The following is a 20,854-nucleotide window of genomic DNA, read 5'->3' on the forward strand; positions in this document are numbered from 1 at the left end:
ATGCAAGCTCTGATTGGTCCGTAGAGATATACGCTTTCGGACAGAGTAGTTATAAGAACGCAGTTATCAGAACTGTCCTACTCGAATTTCGTTCTGATAACTATCCTTCCCCAGCGGAACTGTTTCAGTCTGCATTCGCACATGAGTCGGGACTGATGCGCTGCGCGCAGCCGTCCGCGTCAGTGACGTGTTAGCCGTTAGCCGTTTAGCGCCACATTCAACAACAAAAGAGAACAAAACAAAACCCGAGAGAAGAAAAAACACCACAAAGAAGCTAATATGGAGAGCGGGGAGGCCACCGTGTTCATGGTCTGCATGATGGTGATATTAATCATGGACAATCACATCAGGCGTCTAATATCGAGGCTGGAAGAGCTCACAGAGAGTCAGGATCAAGCGCAGGTGATACTTCTTCGTTTCATGAAGGAAGAAAGGAGAGCAGCACGCCGTAGACAAAGGAGACAACGTGTAAGTTTAACTTATTAAACATGCGCCGGTTCTGTCTGTGTGGTATGATGAAACATTTCAGCCGTGATAGCATGACATGGGGCGCAGCTACCGACCACCACACACCTCCATCAGATGCGTTCCATAAAACCATGAAAAGACCCGACCAATTACGTCTCCCAAATGTATTACAACAACCCCTGGATACGAATACATGCAGAGCAAAAAAAATTACAGAAGCAATTGGAATTTACATCGCATCTGCTATGCGCCCATATTCCACTGTAGAAGAGGCAGGATTCAGATATCTATTACATGTGCTCGAACCTCGCTACACGCCTCCTTCGGCACTGTACCGAAAATGTACCGAACCGTAGGGTCCGTACCGAGGTACGTACCGAACCGTGAGTTTTTTGTACCGTTCCACCCCTATACTGTATAGATGAGTGAAATAAGTGCATGTGTGCACTCAGTGTGTGGTGGTTTGGATGGCAATCCACACAGTTAACCTTTAGTCATTGTCATGCCGTAGACAACTCATCATTGTCGTGATTGATTGCCCCAACAATTGAATTTGAAAAGAGCAGCAACACCTGACCTCAGAGATATTTCCTGGTTCACCCTTTGACCATTTGTTGCCCTGAGAGGACAACGCTCAAGCTGTAAGGGTGAGCTGGATTCCCCGAAGACGCTTCAGGCGCTGGAAAATAAACTCATCCAGTGGACTAATTGTGGGGCACTTATTTCACTGATCTCATAGAGGGCACAAGGCAGCATTTTTCATGGCTGATCAAGACATCGTCTCAGCCATGGAAATACAATAAGTCACTATGTGGTCATTTTTAGTCTCAATTGACCCAAACTGGTTTTGTTTTGTCTCCAGACATAAGATAAAGATATATCAACGTAGACAGGTCAGTTACATGATAAGACAATTATACCGCTGACATATAACTTTTTGGATGGCTCCTGCAAAACAAAATGACAAAAAATGAATTGTACAACAAAATTGAATTTCCTTAATTTGTTTGTGACTATGTCAACAACAGATGGTGTCACCCAGGACATGTTACTGTGAAGAGTCGTCTCTGCAGTCCTGACATTGAACTATTGGCAGAGAGTTTTCGTCCATATTATTTGCCAAGAGAGTTCACCAGTGTTGTTTTGGTGGCTGTTTACATTCCACCCTCAGCTGTTGCCGACACTGCATGTGATGTCATCAGTTCCGTTGTTGCTAAGATACAGACACAACACCCCAATTCTTTTGTGGCAATATCTGGTGATTTTAATCATGCCTCACTCTCTGCTACACTGCCAACTTTTCAACAGTTTGTCAGCTGCTCTACCAGAGAAAACAAGACATTGGATTTGTTTCACACAAATGTCAAGGATTCATACATTTCCAAATCAAGACCTCCCCTGGGTAAATCAGATCACAACCTTGTTTTTCTCTATTCAGCACATAAACCCCTTGTCCAGAGACTACCTGTCACAAAAAGGACTGTTAGAAAATGGTCACAGGAAGCTGAAGAAGCCTTACAGGGTTGTTTTGATGCAACCGATTGGATTTCTCTTTGTAAGCCACATGGAGAGGACATTAATGCCATGACTGAGTGTGTGATTGACTATATAAACTTCTGTGTGGACTACACCATCCCCACCAGAACAGTGAGATGCTTCCCTAATAACAAACCCTGGATCACCAGTGAGCTAAAGGAACTATTGAACAAGAAAAAAAGACCCTTTAGGGAGTGAGACAGGGAGTTACTGAGGAGTATACAGAAGCAACTCAAAGTCAAGATCAGAGAGAGCAAGGAGGTGTATAGAAAGAAGCTTGAGAGTAAACTGCAGAGGAACAATATCAGAGATGTGTGGTCAGGAATGAAGAAGATCACAGGCCTCAAGCAGAGGGAGGATCGGATGGATGGAAGTCTGGACAGAGCAAATGAGCTGAACACATTCTTCAACAGATTCAGTTCAGGAACAAGCTCACCACCCTCCCCTCCTGTTCCCAGGCAAAGAGACATCCCACCCTCCTCTGACCCACAGCTTTCCTGTAACATCTCCACCTCCACCTCAGTCATGGATTCTTCTGCTTCCACTAGTTTGTCTTCAACCCAATCAGGAGATGCTGCTGTCCCATTTGCCTCCCCCTCTCACTTTTCTGTTTCTAGAAGTCAGGTGAAGAGGCAGTTGGAGAGACTGAACCGGAACAAGGCTGCAGGTCCAGATGGTGTCAGCCCCCGAGTCCTGAAGGCCTGTGCAGAGCAGCTCTGTGGGATTCTGCAACACCTTTTCAACCTTAGCTTGACCCAAGAGAAGGTACCACTGTTGTGGAAGACATCCTGTCTGGTTCCGGTACCAAAGAATACTCACCCTTCAGTCATCAATGACTACAGACCTGTTGCCCTGACATCCCACATCATGAAGGTCCTGGAGAGACTCCTGTTGACCCACCTGTGTAAGCAAACCAGCACATATCAGGACCCCCTGCAGTTTGCTTATCGCCATGGAGTTGGAGTTGAAGACGCTATCATACACCTGCTTCAACAAACCCACTGTCATCTGGACAAAGCAGGCAGCACTGTGAGGATCATGTTCTTTGATTTCTCCAGTGCATTTAACACAATTCAGCCTGATCTGCTTCGTCTGAAACTCCAGAAGACTCAGGTGGAGGCCTCAACAATCACCTGGATTAATGACTACCTGACAAACAGACCACAGTTTGTCAGACTAAAGAATTGTGTGTCTAACCAGGTGATCAGCAGCACAGGAGCACCACAGGGGACTGTACTCTCACCATTCCTTTTCACTCTGTACACTTCAGATTTCCAGTACAAGTCAGACTCCTGTCATCTACAGAAATATTCAGATGACTCTGCAGTTGTCGGGTGTATCAGAGATGGACAAGAAGCTGAGTACAGAGAGCTGGTGGACCGCTTTGTGGCATGGTGTGGGAACAATCATCTCATCTTGAATGTTAACAAAACAATGGAGATGATTGTAGATTTCAGGAGAATCAGGGTCAGATCGAACCCTGTTTCCATCATGGGAGAAGAAGTGGAGGTGGTTGAGGAATATAAATACCTTGGTGTTCATGTGGACAACAGACTGGACTGGAGACACAACAGTGAAGCCATCTACAAGAAAGGACAGAGCAGACTGTACTTCTTGAGGAAGCTAAGTTCCTTCAAGGTTTGCAACAAGATGTTGCAGATCTTCTACAAGTCTGTTGTTGAGAGCGTCATTTCCTCTTGCGTCATCTGTTGGGGCAGCAGCATCAGAACCAGGGACCTAAAAAGACTCAACAACCTGATAAAGAAGGCTGGTTCTGTTCTGGGGACGACTGTGGAACCTCTGGAGACAATAATGCAAAGAAGGATTTTGCATAAAATCAAGAGAATTATAGACAACCCTGAACATCCTCTCCATGAGACTGTTATCGGAAAACAGAGTCTCTTCAGTCAAAGGCTTCTTCAGTTTGGATGCAAAACGGACCGCTACAGGAAATCATTCCTGCCCACAGCCATCAGCATCTATAATAACTCCTTGATTTAATTGAGTTACATCAACATTTAATTTCCCTCTGGGATAAATGAAGTATTTTTGAATTTGAATTGAATTTGAATTAATTACTGCAGCTGTTTCTGTTATTGAGATGAGCAACCAGCTACATTTGAAAACCAAATATTTAATTTTTTTGTCATTTCTGAGGATATTTTTAATTTATGATAAAAAACTAACAAATTAAGAGATTATTTAGTCATGTTCTTCTTTTGTATTGATTGTTTTTACCTCTTCAATGTGAGGCTGTTAAATTCTCCAAAAGCACATTGTATTGGAGGGCTGGCCAACTCAACTGGTTGAGCAGGTGCCCCATATATCAAGGCTGAAATTCCTCACCGCAGCTGGCCTGGGTACAAGTCTTGGCCTGTGGCCCTTTGGTAAATGTCCTCCCCTTCTCTCTATAACTGCTTTCCTCTTATTAGACTTTCAAAAAAAGGCATTTTGTGCCAAAAAGTACAATGCTTTCACAAAAAAGGGAATATTTTCACCTGATATTATGACTTAGCTGTCACCTTATGGCTATGAGAACTATATGAGAAAACATTACACTGATTATTAATGACTAACTATTGCTATACATAAGAGAACAGGACCTGTGGCAATAACTGATTTAACTGCAATGCTCAGAATCTGGGAGGAGCTCGCTGCTCCTCCGCACTGAGACAAGCCAGTTGCTGTGGTTCACAAACCTTAGAAGGATGTCTCCTGGGACCCTCTTTCAGAGATTTATAAGTGAGGGCCAGCTGGCTGTCCAGCCCAGCACTCACTGGAGGATAAAATCTCCCAGCTGGCTTGGGAGCAGCTGGCGATCCCTAAAGAGAAGCTGGAGGAAGTTACTCAAAACAAGAGGGCTTTGGCGTCTGCATGCTGATCATATTTGAATCGGTTCCAGTGCTACTTCTTTTTCAGTTTCATCTTTCAGATATATTGCCTCACATTGTGTTGTAGCTCTCATCAATATGATGCTTACATGAGATTCCTCCGCTTGAGTTGTTGTATTTGGTCTGCACTGTATATGTTGTGTACTGTGCCCAAACAACTTTGATTTGTCTGTTTAGAGCACAGTATTCCAAAAGCCCTGAGCTTCATTATCCCTGATTAAGTGTAGCTGGGACGGATTTTTGGATAGCAAAAGCTTTTTCTCCCTTAAAGGTGAATTTGTTGGATCACTTTTGATTTTAGACACATACATTTACTAACATACAGAGTTATGCTCTTATTTAGGGATGAAATTTTGAGGTTTGCATATGAAATGCTATGTTACTGGACTGAATTTGCAAGCATTAGCCAGTCTTGTAGAAGTTACATTTGAAATTAATGTCATTATTTTGGTTATACTGGAATGATTTATATGAAATTATTCAAAGATATCTCCAAATATCATACAGCAATCAGTTTAACACACCTCATAATTATTAATTAATATGGAGGCTTGTCATCTGCAGAAATACTCAGATTACTCTGCAGTTGTTGGTTGTATCAGTGATGGACAAGAGGCTGAGTGCAGGGAACTGATCGACCGCTGTGGCATTATGTGGAAACATTCACTTCATTCAATTTTGAATGTAAAGAAGATAAAAAGATCATTTTGGATTTTAGGAGGACCAAGAAAAGTCCAAACACTATTTCTATCCGGAGAAAAGAGGTGGAGATGTTGGAGGACAATGGAGGGCAGCCACAAGTCTGTGGTGGAGAGTGCATCTGCTTTGCTGCAATAACAGTGACTTAAATAAACGAAAAAAAACTGATAAAGAAAGCCGAGTGTCTTGGAAACTGCTCTGGAGTCCCAGGAGCTGACTGTAACCCTTTTTGATCATTAGCAATTGCTTTTCAATAATCTAATGTAATGATACAATTTTCTTTTGGGATTGATAAAAAGATTATTCAATTCATTAAATAACACCATCATGATCTGATGTATTTCATGTGTCATCGATGATGAAAAGAGTTAAGTTCCAGCTGCTGCTGGCTAAATCCAGTCTTAGCACTGTGACAGATGCCATCCTAATGGATGCCTGCAGCTCCTCGATCGACAGTATGGCACCAATATCAAAAAGGAGTGAGAAATCAATCCCCTGCCGGGAAAAATATCAGCCATTTTAAATGTTCAAAAAGAACTTGAAGAAGATAGAAGGCCTGTGGAGATGGAATCACCCAGAGGAAAACACATCCGACTTCCACTTTCAATGACTGGTATCTTTTTGACATACACTGATTTGTAGGTTATAAGTTTACAATCATCAGGCAAATATGATTTTTTTCCAATTTCTTGGTAGATAATAAAAACTAAATTTTTTTCCTCTTTGTAGAATATTACGATGTCAAATCTAAGTCAGTTTAATTGTCAATTGATCAAATTTACAGAATATATTTACACTGTTTGTTGTGTAAAATAGACCCTTGTTGGCTGTACATGGTTATCAGGGAAAGTACAAAAGAGTAAACTTTTGTTTCCCCTACTATAGAGTGACTCCTGTACAGTGACCTACCACTGCTAACAAGCATTTTGGTTAGTCCTGTGACTGCATGGAGAGGTGACCCTGCCATTTTCCTAACAATTACTGGAGGAGATATTTCACTGTCACACAGCAGGAGGATGGAAAGCTTTATTGTGGATGAAAATATCAGTGAGGGTTCATGGCATTCAAATTCACAAGGCTTTACAGCTCGGGTGCTGGACAGTGAGAAGTGGAGAAGAACTGCTCAAATTCAGGGCTGGAATGGAAAACATGGTCATCAAACCAGTTTGGCATAGCAAAGATACATCTCATATACAGAATGGAAATAAGTCTATTCTAATTCAAGGCATCCCCTTGTAAACCTCAGTGACTTGAATGTCAACTATAGCTGGGAGAACCGAGACTATTAGCCCATTCATGGGTCAGCGTGTTTAAACACACATGGAAGCCACTGACACTGACTCACAAACTAGCAAGCAAATTAAACCAATTCCAACCTCTACCATAAATATCTAACTGGAAAACAAACCATGAAGCTGACATAGAGGCAAGTCAAGCACGCACTATACTAAGAATGAGTAAATCCGAGCTTCTGTGTATACACACTGACATCAACTTAGCTTCAACTCTTTGCTATACTAAGTCTGGGTGAGCATTTGGGAGCCTGTTAGTTCAGTCGAGTGTTAAGTTGGCTGATGCCGATTTCCTTTAACACCCTGTGGTTGCCCGACTGTCTGCCATGCAGTTTCACAGCAGAACATAACGGGCCCTTCAACCCAGTGCAAATGCAAATGCTTCATCCGTGTCGAAAACAAAAGGCTATGAAATATTCTAGTGTGGTGCATCTTCAGGCCAATCATGAGGCCTAGGTCTTATTTTGCATTAAACCACAAGTGAGGATACTTGGACTTTGCCGATACAATCATCAAAGGGCTTCTCTGATTCTTCTAGAATTTGTGTCTGAATGTAGACTGTAACGATGAAATTGGCAATAAAGTAATTAGTCAGTTGACTTGAAGAAAAATATTTAGATTATTCAGTCATATTAAATCATAACTTTCTTGGCAAACATGATTAGTATTTCTTGGATTGTTACTGATGAGGATTCACTGCTTTTCAGTTTGTTGTGTATGGTGGCCCTAACATGTAAAAGACATCTACATTAGGGGGAAAAAATAACCCAAAAAATCAACAATCTACATTAAAATAAAAAAATTAAAAAAACAAATGTTCACAACACAAAGCAAACCAAAAGACACATTTCATTAAACGCAATTCAAAGAATATAACATAAATTCTTGGAATTATTCCCTTATGCTACTATATTCAGATCACAAGGTATTTGTTTAGTTATCCAAGACATCAAAGAAAATTTATTCCTGATCACAGGTTTATTATTGTCAGGATCATGGAATCATTATGAGAACTCGTAAAGGAGTCGACACTTCATTTCTTCACACCTCATTTCAGCTTTTGAGAGTGATCTCCTGACTGTTCCGGAGAAACTCATTACTAATATCATCTCTGAATACTAAATCAAGGCTTTTTCTTTACTATAGTTTGGTAATTACAACAGGAGATATTGTCTTATGCTAATTTTACACCAAACAGTGTAATCTGACTACTGGTAAAACTGATCAACCACCTCTTGTTTGTCAGCGAGTTGGTGCTGTTAGTTTCCGAGTCTCCATCTGAGATGTTACAGTTGATATTTAAATGTTTTAGTAAACAAAAAGTGAGCAGGCTACTCCTGTAGCCTAAGTGTAGCATCTTCAGCGATAATTGGCATCTGCACCCAGGTGTTTTCTTCCAATCAATGCCGAATGTAGCCAAGGCAGATAAATAGAAGTTGCTGCCACAGAGACATTTGATGTAGGTTTGAATGGTAGCCAACTTTCTTTGACCAGTGTAAAGAAAGGGCTTTAGAGTAGCCAAAGATATGAAGATGTCCTACTCCATCTGTCTGCTACAGCTGTTAAAATGAAAGCAGAGATGACATAAATTGACTCGTTATCACAACAAAATTAGCTTTGTCATCTCGAGAGTAATAATGAAATAAATTGTTATCTTGAGAAAAACAAGAACAGGCGTAGCCTGTTTAGCATCTGTCGCAAGGTTTTAAACAATGCAGTTAGGAAATATTGTGATCTCTTTTTTGCCGGCTTTTGAAATGTAGGTTTTGTGAAATGGTTTCTGTTTCTTCTCTTAAACTTTCTCATAATTTTTCCTTTTTCGTGTGTTCCGTTTTGTCATTATGTTCTGAAATATGCTATCTAAAATATTATGTTTGGTGAAAAGTAGCTTTGTTTTTCTTGATTTGTTTGGTTTAAAGGTGGTGTGTTGAATAAAAAAACAACGTTTTTTTGTTTGGCATTTTATAAACCAGTTAATAAGCTGATTGAGTGAAAAAACTAGATCGATCACTAGATCAATCTGAAACAAAAACAGGAGTAAACTACAGACTTACTTTTCCTATTCTAAATCCAATTAATAGGATCTGAACCCAACTCGAACTATCAATTGTCATAATGAAGCAAAATGTCCAATGTCAATCAGCTGCGGAAAAAAAAAAAGTTATGAACCTAAATCCTGATGAAAATTTATTTATTAATTGCGTTTGTCAGTTCGTAGAAAATGAAAACTTTTGCAACAGTTCTTGCTGACATGGAGCTGTACAACACAAACACTGTAAACATGAGTCTACGGGCGCATTTTCTATCAGAATGATCAAAAAAAAAACTCTTTTAACACAAAGGCAGTAACAGCAATAAAGAAGATAATCAAGTTAATTAGCAACGACACACAGAGCATGGGTTACCAATTCTAACAGTCTGTCTGGCTTCAGTGAGGAATTAATTGTTCCACACATCATCCCTGAGCGAATGGAGAGCAGTCTGTTTAAATAATGTTTACATTGATACATCACACAGTGTACTGGAATGTACTGGCATTACTGTGAGTTTTGCCATTCTTTATAATATATATTTACAGAAATTCATAAAGTGATTGAGTCAGTGTGGCATTGTCTCAGAGCCACAAACACACACCCACATACTGCAAACACACACATTTATCACAGGACTCACACACAGGCTTGAGAGAGGTTATTGAGATACAGTGAGAGTATTTAGATTGTAGTTGGTGGGGCTTAAGACTGTCAAAGGTTGACAGGTTTAGTTAGCACCATTTGTGTTAAGTTACAAACAATTACGATATGATAATGCTTTGATCACACACGTCACTTACTTTGAGCAAACAATTTCAGACACAAACATTATTTTGTCTCAGAGCAAAAGGAGATTATTTCCAAAACACTACTTCACATGAAAAAGAACACAAAAACATGACAACCATAGTTTCTAGGCTTTTCAGCATGAAGAGCAGAACATACCTTTTCAAATAGTAGGCATCATATTTCTGAGTTAACCCCATCAAATATTGCTACATATATCTGCAATAGTTTCTTAAAGTAGTTGTTGCGTCATTTCAGAGGGTTTAAAACCTCTTTTTGTTTTCCACCAAATCACACATTGGCACGATTTGTCACAGAGGGATACAAGAAAAGCAAATCTGACCTTTCAACATCACAGTTCTGTGGTGCATCTGTCCTTTCTCAACATTTGTACAACAATCAATGAGCTCCATTGAGCTAATTGTTTAACACATCAACACACTCCTGACCTCATACCGGCGTGGTCCTTCGGTTTGCTCCATTTTTCACATCTTTCTGAAAGCAGTTGTGGACTTGTAAAAACCCAGTATCCCTCTCAGGGCTGTAGTGCCCTGCAGTCCCACTTCCAACCTTCAATGGGTCCCTGCTGAATGTGTACAGGGATATATCACCCATCGGCAGACCCATCCCCAACCCTCCCCCTCCAGACCCTCCACCAATCTTCATTCCCACTGGGGACGGCTCACGGGATGGGTCAGTTGACCTCGAACTGGAGCGTGAACGTCTCCGTCTGTAACGGTAACTTGGTATGCGAGAGTATGGTGAAGAGGATGAGGTCGTTTTGATGAAGTCACGTTTGGCTAGGAAGCGTGTCTCTTTGTTTTTTTCAATGTATATGTTGACAGCAAGAACACCCACTGACTCAGCCACGATGAAGGAGAGGGCACCAAAGTAGAAGGACCAGCCGTAGTTGTAGTGGTTCTTCTTGTCCTCATCTTTCTTGTCACTTGGATCTCCGGCATTGCTGGAAATGTAGACAATGATGCCGATGATGTTGCTCAGGCCTGCACAGAATGACAGATGAGTAAGAGATATATGTAGATGGAAATGGTTGACGGTAAGATTTCAGATAGGTCATTTTTAAGAAAAAGCTTCACATTGTTGTGTCATCAGATTATGTCACTACTTTGTAACACGTTACCGTGTGGTTGGGTGGAAGATGAGCTATAAGGATTTAGGAAACCTCTTCTACGACTTTTTTATGTACAGGCTGTGCGTGTATATTTGGTTGTTAACCCAGTTAGTGTGTTTATCTGCAGTGCACTGTCCTACCTGCAGCCACAAAAAAGATGCCTGCACTAAGCAGGATGTTGTTCTTGCTGCTGTAGACGCGTCCAACCCCGACACAGAGGCCACCCAACATCAGGAGAATGGTGCTGAGAATTGGGAATAGGCTTGATGCACGCACTATACCTGTTCATGGACAAAATGAAGGCGTCCTGTCAACGGATAGTGTTACCCACCGATATTAGCTTATCACATGCAGTGCTGTGCAAATGTCTTGAGCTACCCTTTATTTCTTACAGCCAGGAAAACAGGATGAAAACAGGTGCAAATACATATGGATATATGGTATATAAGGTAAAAACAGAGTTTGTACAATTCTAATGAGCTTAAAAGTCAATATTTGGCATGAGCACCTTTATTCTTCAATACAGCCTGAAGCCTCTTAGACAAGCTTTCTTGTCATTTCTTTAAGTAGTCAAAGCGCTTCTTTGCATGTTGGCTGCCTTTTGCTCCATTCTCTATCAAGATGATCTCAAACTGTAATACATTTGCATCACAAAATTGTTCTCCAGGAAAAAGTCAGACCTCAGAATCGCTTGGCGCTATTTTCTCTCCCTTCGTATCACTGCGTGCTGCCGCCTGCCAACAGCCGCACCTGTTACGGTGTTTACTGCTCGGAAGCAGGGGACTGCTCGGTCTGCACTTCGGTCTGCACGGTCTACACAGCACGTAGTGATACGAAGGGAGAGAAAATAGGGCCAAGCGATTGTGAGGTCTGACTTTTTCCTGGAGAATGATTTTGTGATGCAAATATATTACTCTTTTGAACGCATATTGTTTTGTGAAGCAAAACGCTTTATTTTTGCAACCCCAGCCAACTAGCCGGACTACCTTCGTCAACGCCAAAATGAACTCGGCTCTCAGCACAGAACTATTCCTTTAAAGCTGCCGTCGGCAGGTTTTCAAAATTCCGAGTCTAAAGTCGGAAAATTCGAACTGATACAACTTTCAGGTCCCTCCCCCAACCTCTACCAAGCTCCAAACCGCCCCCCAAACCCCTCCCCCTCTGTGGACGAGGTTGTGCACGTGAGTTCACACCAGTGTGCGCGCACACAAGCTGGGGCAGACTCACGCTCAGCATGGAAGACGTGGTTGGTGACTGTTCTGCTCAGATAATAGATCAATAATAAACCTAACGTGATTGGTTAAAAACAGCCGGGAGCGCTCGATTTTTGCAACCACGATTACAGGCTTTAGAGGGAGCTACAGAATTCGGGATTTTTCCTAAACAGCCTATTTAATATTTAGCTAATATGACTAAAAAAGAGGCAGCTTTAACATCAAGGCTATGAGGAGGATTTGTCATACCATAAGACCTAGAGCCACTGATTTTCAGTACAATTCTTGTGTTCATTTGACATACCTCAGCCTTTTTTACCTGTTTCCCTTTCTTAAGAATGGCTTCTTGACAACCATCTTTCCTTAAAGACCATTTCTGATGAGGCTTCAATGAACAGTAGATGGACTCAGTCTCCTGCCTTTGCTGGATTTTTTCTATTTCTTAAGGACATCCCCTTCAGAATTTGCTTTCCTTCGTTGGTAGTCCTAAATCTACTACTTCTTCTTTTGACACTTATTTCTTTACCTCAGTTGTTTTAAAGAACACTGCACACCATGTTGACATATGCCACGTTTTTGGCACCTTGTTGGTGCAAGAATACAATCTTATATCTAACTATTATATCTATCAATTTTTCTTTGGTTGGCCAGTAGATGACTGCTGTGTCTACAGGTTCAATTCATGAATTCTCATGCTGACATGATGACAATGCATGCTCACACTTACTCCTATCGCCGGCTTAAAATCAACTTTATCCTAGCATGCATGTCTTAAGACTGTGGGAAGAAAAAAGAGATCTATGTTGCATGAAAAAATTCATGCAACCCAGTGACAGCCTACCCACCAACAGTATCCAGTCCAGAAACCTCTAACTGTGAGGCAACAATGGTAACCACTGTATCACTGTAACTTAAGCAAACATCAGTGTTTGCCTTTTATTTTTAGACTCATTTGGGATACGAGCTATTTATCATCGTTATCAGTTTTTCTTCTGATTTTCACTTTTTTGCCAAAGTTTGGTTTTAGTTTGTTTGTTTTGTTTTGGCACCTAAAATACTTGGTAAAGCTAAAGATAAGTAATTTTTTTTTTTTAGAATTTTGGCCACATATTCCAAAGTCTCTGACAAATCCAGAGCATAAACTTCTGCCCAATGCTGTAGTTTTCAACCTACCATGAGTAAGAAAGCTATGTCATCTCAATTATAGGCTACAGCTGCCTTGACTTGGATTATCTGTGTTTCCAAAATGGGTGAACAGATGGATGGGTTTCACTCATTCTCTTATGTGTTGTTACAATGATTGCAATTAAAAAGGGTTTAATTAAAACAAATAGAGTTTGTCTGTGTTATATTATGTGTTGCTGTAAATCAGAATTTTGTAAAGGTTAAAGTTTTAATCACTGCATTCATGAGAGGAATTGGAATGTCTGTGCAGTCAAGCTGTTCCTGAAATAGAAGTACATAAAAGGGATATATATACCTAACACACAATAAGTCTGCCTCAACTGAAATGAGAGGGATGAAAGATGACCAAAAATATTCAGATGTTCAACAGGTTAACGTTTGTAGAGGTACTGATTAGAAACTTTTGCTGCCTTTTCATGACATAGATGAAGTGAGTACAGTTTAATTTTCCTGTGCATGTTGAAATTCATTGATTCGGACAGCAGAATAAATAGAAAAGCTATATTAGGGCAAACAGCAAAAATGTAAACACAATGTATGGGATGTTGACTGTGGCTGATCTTTTCTTTTTAACAAAAGCTTTAATTGAAAAACCTTAGTAAAATATCAAATTAGGTCTTAGAGTTCTTATACGGGTAAAGTCTTCCTTCTTTCAGACAAGCTGTATTGCACATCAAGCTACAGACTTCATTATCAGCAGAGCTGCTATTACTGTCATGACATCAGGCTTTTTAAGGGAGGGGATAGAGATGTCATGACACATTAAGTACCCTTGTGATAACTCCATCATCACTGAAGAAAAAAAAAAGGAAAGATGATTAAGCACTGAGGTGTTTGAAGATGAAGAGGTTGCACTGACTTACGTAAGATGTACTCTGAGCTGTCTGTATCATAGTCGTTGTCCTCTGGAAAATGATTGATCCGGAAACAGCTCCCTTTGTTTATACCTGTGGAGAAGCCAAAAGCACAGTGAGGGCAATTGTGACTTATGCCTACATTAACAACATGATCAGCACATTTAAGAAATATTATTTGTATAATATTTGTCATGAGAAGCTCTAGCATAAGAGGGATTTAAATTAACCAATCATCAATCAATCTTTCAGTCAATATGGAACATTGATGATTCTGTGCATACAATATCTAAGTTATAGGTGAAATGTCATGCTCTCCCTCTAACCATATCAGAAACCACAGGCTGGTTTGGATTTAAAAATCTCAGGATCTAAGGCCCTCAGGGACCTTCTATTCAAAGACCCAGTCTCTTCACCGAGAAACTCAACTTTTAAGAGAATAAAACATAGAGGATTATGAATATTTAAGGGTTAGACTTTGATTTAAAAGTCTGAGTCCTTATTTGCCACTGTGTCCTGTGAGTTCTGTCTATGTTACTGTGTAGATTACTCTGTAGCTATGTCAGACACCCGAAGCACACATTCAGAGTATTACTGGCACAAGTATCGTATGTTTGAAAGTAATAGCACGTATAAACATCTAAAGTAGACTAAAATTAACACAGACAGCTTGGATTGTTGCGCTTACTCGGGTAGTCCAAAAGCATGGGAAATTCTTGTGATAGCTGATCTCCAGTGTTGAAGTGTCTGAGCACGACACTGAACCCCCACATTGCCCCTGATTTAAGCTCATTAGTAAGGGGCACTGCATGAACATACAGTGCATATGTGCAATAAGAAAAAATGCAGAAGTGATTCCTACATTTACGCTGACTTCTCAAGATATTTAATAGTTTTTATCATCAACCTCATCTCAGTGGTTAATATGCATCCATCCACAGCTGGGACCTTATGCTTAACTTCTTTGTAATGTTGCCATTCCTTCTCACAACACTTTAAAGATGTTCTGGCATCAAGGATACCAAGAACTATAGCCTTTCAGGTGTTGTTATGCCAAATTATTCACGCCAATGTGTCTTTAACTGTGCAACAATACAGGGTTATCTTTTAATTTTTCATTTCAAAACTCTTAACAGATTCCCTGTTGGGGTTTGGTCATGGCAGAAGGCAGACCCGTATCCTCCTCTTAAACAGCAACATCTTTGTGGAATGTGGTTTTGCATTGCCTTGTTGAAAGATACAAGAATGTCCCAAGAAAAGATCTAAAATCTCAGTGCATTTTAATGCTTCAGTGCTGTAATCACAGAGGATTAAACAAGCTTTTCCAAGGCCACAGACACTGGATGGAAGCTCTGTTTCCAGACAATTGAAATCCCCAATCACCACTGGAAACAAACAGTACTCTTGAAGATGATGGGTGTGTGTTTAGCCGTATCTAGAAAAGAAAACTTTTGATCATGGTCACTCTGCTATCGGGGGGGAAATCACCACTGTAATCAGACACGTATGCAATCAGCAAATCAGAGCATTGTGACTAAAATTGGACATTTTCGGTCTCAGATAAAGCAGACCATGTGTTTGTCTTCTTCCAGAGGATAAGGCTTTTTTCATAATGAATATGTATTTTCATGCCTCCAGATCCTGAGGTTTTCATCTAATATAATACAATCCTGTACCATCAAAAAGTATAGCTTTTGTATTTATTGCTGATAGAAGTCTGAATGGTTGAGAAATTGTCCTTTTTCCGTTCAGAGCACAAAGCGTGAATTTCTGGAATAGCCATTCATCTGAGTACAGTACACATTTCCAAAGTGTGATGGTAAATCACAAATGCCTCCGAGTTCAGAGAAGTAGACGCAGCCTCTGGACAGTTTTTACATTCAGTTTATTTTCTGTGAAGTAAAGTAAAGGCAAAATCAATCAACTTTAAACTAATCTGTCATTAGTAAACGTACAGGACTTTTGACATTGTTCGCAGATAGAAAAACATTCTAATAATTACTTTTGTGTTTACAAGGAGTCTCCACAGGGTGCCTTCTAAACCAATTAACCGTGTCTGACTGATAACATTCAGAGTTAATGAAGCATACTGTTGCAGAAAGTAGAAATAGAATTTTATGGGATATCTGTTTTTTTTTTTGATAGGGTGTTTACCATTTGCTGTGAGTGTGGCCAGTTGCGAGCTCAGCTGTGGCATAAAAAATCCAAATCAGAGTGAATATCGGCTGATTAGCTGAAATCACTGTTCATCTGTGCCTGAGTGGCTCTATGCATCATGTAGCCACAAGGCAAGTATTTTTTAGTACTTTACGTGGTTAGGCATGCATTCACCAATTTTAGGTTAATATACATATTGTGACACACATTAAGTACTTTTAAGGTGTGTCATCATTGCCCTCAGCACACATTTTTGATGTGTCACTTGTCTTTGAAATTCACCCTTTTTTATGTTTGATGTCTGTGGCAACAAGGAAAGAAAATTAAAGTGAAACAGGGATTAGGTTATGAAACAACCTCAGTCTGTCAAAGTCACTCTTCCAGTCTCTTTGAACACTTATTCTGCATCTTTTTTTTTTTTTTTTTTTTTCCAGTACTTTTAACACCACTGTTTCCCAATAACCCACTTCCGTTTTAGGCTTGAGCATTTCTGCTCTTTAAGTCTATATCAGTTTCCTTTTGAACAGTAGAAAGCACACTGTAACCGAAGCACAGTCACTGTGTGGCATCATTCCAGGTGTATCTAGCATTTATATAAATCTATAAGAGTAGTATAGCTGGTGGAATTCACTGATTGTGTCACTCAAAGTGAGTAAAAGACAACATAAAAGAGTCAAGTTATACACAGAGGGCCAATACGGATATAACTGGGGGGATGATGGTAGAATGAAGGAGCAGAGAGAAAGAGAGCGAGCTCAGTGGGGGAGGAATCTCCCCAGAGCCCATCTGTCTGGAAGACCGGAGCCCATCTTTTATTACTCAGCATAGCTTCACCATGGCAACCTACCCCCGGCAACCCAGAATCACATTTCCAGCTTTGCTTCTCAGAGAACGCCTTTGACATCTTACTAATGCATTCACCAGGCTAACACACACACACACACAAACACACGTACACAACACTGAGCTTTATGATGCACCCCAAGAAAAAGCTGCAAATAAGCAGGGTTTGACCATCTTAAATTAAAGTTTGAAAGACATAATATCTTCAGCTCCACTCCAACATGTTTAGACAGCACTATCATGTTCCTTCACGTGATATATTTTCAAACTATTTTCTTTAAAAAGTTATTTCTCCATCATGCACATCTTCAGTAAACCTGTAGTTTGCCCTGCAAGACACGACCCTCATACAGATGTTTGCTTGGCACATGGACAAGCCTAATTTCTTCTGCAAGGTTTGCCAACATTTAGTGAGGCTTACCCATTATTCATTGAGCTCATTTTGCATGATACCACTTGTTGGACTCCATATTGCCCACAGGCTGTGAAATCACCCAAACAAACAAACAGAAAAAATTCATTGACTGCGAAAAGACAACATTCAGAGCGGGGAGAAAGCAAAAATAATGATGTGTTTTGAAATTTGGCTGCTGTAGGCACATCTATAAGTGTGTCATAAGAAGTCAACATTAACTGACTGACAATGTGTTACATCCAGTTTTGCTCCGTGTGCAACACCTGTAACCATGCCAGCAGGGTGGGAAATGCAAACCACCTTTAAGAACACTGCAATCCATTTCAGCTGTTCTGTGGTGTTACCAAGCCATAGGAGAGAGAAAGTGTTTTATTGGAAATCCATTCAAATCTATTCATTTTTCACATTAAATACAAAATAAAAGTGTAATAATGGTACAGAGGTACAGTCTCAGATGTGAGCTCTCTCATATCTGTATAACTGTCTCTCTCTCGCAGACCAGACCAACGGCAGCTGATCTATTTTTGACAACGCAGAATTATCTGTGAATCCAGCTCCCTTAATTGGTGTGTTTGTCATTGAAAGTGAACAAATAATTAGAGGGAGGATTTCAGAACCACTGGCAACTGACAGCGCCTTAACACAGGGACCGATGGTGGAGTCGCTACTTTCACGTATCAACCTGTTGATAAAATTGCTAAAGCTTGTTTCTAATGAAGGCGCAGTCTATGTGCAGACATGTGCAAACATCATCGACCTGTTGTCCAAAGCCCCGAACTGCTCAGAAGTGTCTGTCTGGAAACATGAGCGATGAGTAGAAAAACTGAGAACCAGAACCTCAAATCAGCTTCCTGCCGGAAGACCGCTTCTTTATAGACTAGTTCTGTTGCCTTTGTGACCAAGTCTATCATTTCAATACAACGATTAGGACTGCACAAAAACATTAAGTCTTCGATGCATAAATCAAAACGATGTCATGTTTGAGCGTACAAAATTAAATCAAATAAAAAACTGAAAGGAAAAAGCAAAAGGATTGTGTATGACCTATCTTGTCTTTTTTTGCCAGTAAAAGATGCGCAAACGTTTCATTACGCACAAACAGCGCTCTCATAAAACAATATTGTCTTGTAACTTACAAATGTTATCTCGTAGTATTCTAATAGAAGAGCAATTCCTGTGCGTCACTACACAAACTGTCGTACATTTGTTGCGAATGATTTTTTACATTTTGCTAAAGAAAAAAGAAAACTAAAGGCGTTTCCAGATTCCCAGATGTTCATTTCACATGCAATAGGCTACTCCTTGAAAAAGATAGTCTTAAAATAAAGGGGGGGAAAAGTTTGTACAGACAAGCTGATATAGTAGACTTTATATTTACCTTCAATACAACAGATCCTCCACAGTCCTGAGTGCGTTAGGTCCCCTTTTACTTTCTTGGTTTGCATCTGGGTTTCGTCGTTTGTGACATTAGTGGCATTGCAGATGTACGCCCGAGAATAAAGCCAGTAGTCGGTGCCGATGGCGATGGTCATGAGGCTGAAGGCAGCGAAGGCCCCCACGATAGCCAACAAAGTCTGAACCCTTCGGTCACACCATGCCATGGCGTCTCATAATGTGAGGACACCACACAGCAGCTTACGCACACGGCGAGAAGCGCATAATGCCGGAGGGAAGCGCTCGCTCCTATCAAGTAGCTATAAACCTAACAGTCGGTCCTTATCCTTCTTGACTAAATAGTCCGCTTTTTCTCCTAAACTTCAATCGGAGTTTAGTTCGAGGGTCAAAGCTTGGAACCTCGCAGCTTTTGTTAAATTCCGTTTAGAAGGGACGATGATTGAATCAGTCCTGCAACAGATGGGGAGAAAGACCCTGGAAACTCTTTTCTAAAACGGTCTGAAAATCTAAATTCACCACACACATGGCTACAGTTCGTTCCTGTAAAATTTGCTGTTTGACATTAAAGTGCTCAACAGATGCAGCACCCAGACCACACCTTCTACGCTGTAACCAATTGGAAACGGAAATGATACAGCTGCTTCAACAAAAAGACATCACTTAAACCCACAGCACAATCAAGCGGTTTTCTGGGAGGAAAGGAGTACATATAGGCGGTGTGCCAAAGTAAAACGAACAAAGAAATAAGTCTCAGCGTAAACATACAGCATTTTTGAGAGTATCTAAAAATCTAGAAAGAAATGGAGAGAGGAGAAAAAGAAAGATATCAGCACCAGCAGAGAGGATAGTTGTGACTGATGGTTGAGCTACTGTACACACTTTAAAGTTGAAAGGATCCCTACTACTGACCAAATTTACTCTTAATAAATCTACAGAAAATTACTTTAAAGTTGGAGTAGTCTGCGTGCAGCTCAAAGTAGAACAACAACAAACAGTACTGTGCAAAAATCTTGAGCTACCATTAATTTCTTCATCAAAACGGGCAATAGGTGCAATGAAAATACAGTATATATGTCAAAACACGGGACTGTATCACAGCGAGAGGGTTCCAGGCTCATTAAGCGGGTATAGAAAATGGATGATGGATGGATGTCAAAACAGGGTTTATGCAATTCTAAAACAGTGGAGCTTGACAGTCATATATGATATGATCACCTTTATTCCTCATTAAAGCCTGAACCCTCTTCTAAAAGTTTTCATGTAATTTCTTCAGTACAGTCTTCAGTAGTAGTTCTCTCTGTTTGAAAAGCTTCTGTCAGGATTTAGAGCACATAGCACAGAAACAGCCCTGGTCAAAGTTACTAATGATCTCCTCTTGGGCACTTTTCTCTGTGCTCGTCCTGATGGATCTTAGTGCTGCATTTGATACGATAGATCACAGCATTCTATTACAAAGGCTTGAACATGTTATTGGGAATAAAGGAACTGCGTTAGATGGTTTAAGGCATATTTATCTGATAGATTCCAGTTTGTTCATGTTAGCAAAGAATCAGTCAGCCACAGGGTTCTGTGCTGAGACTGATACTTTTAACTCAGCTGTACTCCTCTGTAAAACCAGATGAAACTAATCAGTTGGTTAGACTACCAGACAAAAAATTGGATGACCCTGCATTTTCTGCTTCTAAATTCAGACAAAATTGAAGTTGCTGTCTTTGGATCCGAGTGCTTCAGGAAAAACTGTCCATATTGTTACTGGAGATGGCATTTCCTTTGCTTGTCGTTCTACAGTGAGGACCCTTGGAGTTATTTTTGACCAGGATCTGTCCTTTAACTCAACAAACAAGTTTCTAGGGCTTCCTTCTTTCACCTTCGTAACTTTGTCAAAATTAGGAACATCCTCAGAGTGATACAGAAAAACTAGTGCATGCATTTGTTATTTCAACATTGGACTACT

General features: G+C 40.3%; 1 protein-coding gene across 1 annotated transcript; it reads right to left on the reverse strand.

Moving 5' to 3' along the window:
* Window positions 1-6,648: 6,648 nt before the first annotated feature.
* Window positions 6,649-19,448, reverse strand: LOC142379405 (voltage-dependent calcium channel gamma-4 subunit-like). Its single transcript, XM_075464558.1, has 4 exons — window positions 18,884-19,448; window positions 14,100-14,183; window positions 10,978-11,118; window positions 6,649-10,709 (listed from the first exon to the last, which is right to left on the reverse strand). Exons 1-4 carry the CDS (start codon window positions 19,104-19,106, stop codon window positions 10,156-10,158), a joined length of 1,002 nt encoding a protein of 333 aa, XP_075320673.1. The 5' UTR covers window positions 19,107-19,448; the 3' UTR covers window positions 6,649-10,155.
* Window positions 19,449-20,854: the final 1,406 nt, after the last annotated feature.

This window comes from Odontesthes bonariensis, chromosome 4 (assembly GCF_027942865.1).
Source record: "Odontesthes bonariensis isolate fOdoBon6 chromosome 4, fOdoBon6.hap1, whole genome shotgun sequence".
Taxonomy (NCBI): Eukaryota; Metazoa; Chordata; class Actinopteri; order Atheriniformes; family Atherinopsidae; genus Odontesthes; species Odontesthes bonariensis.

What these genes read in the sequence shown, in the direction of transcription:
- LOC142379405 (XM_075464558.1), bottom strand. Translation starts at nt 19,106, where the DNA reads ATGGCATGGTGTGACCGAAGGGTTCAGACTTTGTTGGCTATCGTGGGG. An exon ending in GAGGATCTGTTGTATTGAAG is followed by an intron (nt 14,184 to 18,883) that starts GTAAATATAAAG and finishes GCTTCTCCACAG; the next exon opens with GTATAAACAAAGGGAGCTGT. An exon ending in CAGCTCAGAGTACATCTTAC is followed by an intron (nt 11,119 to 14,099) that starts GTAAGTCAGTGC and finishes GTCCATGAACAG; the next exon opens with GTATAGTGCGTGCATCAAGC.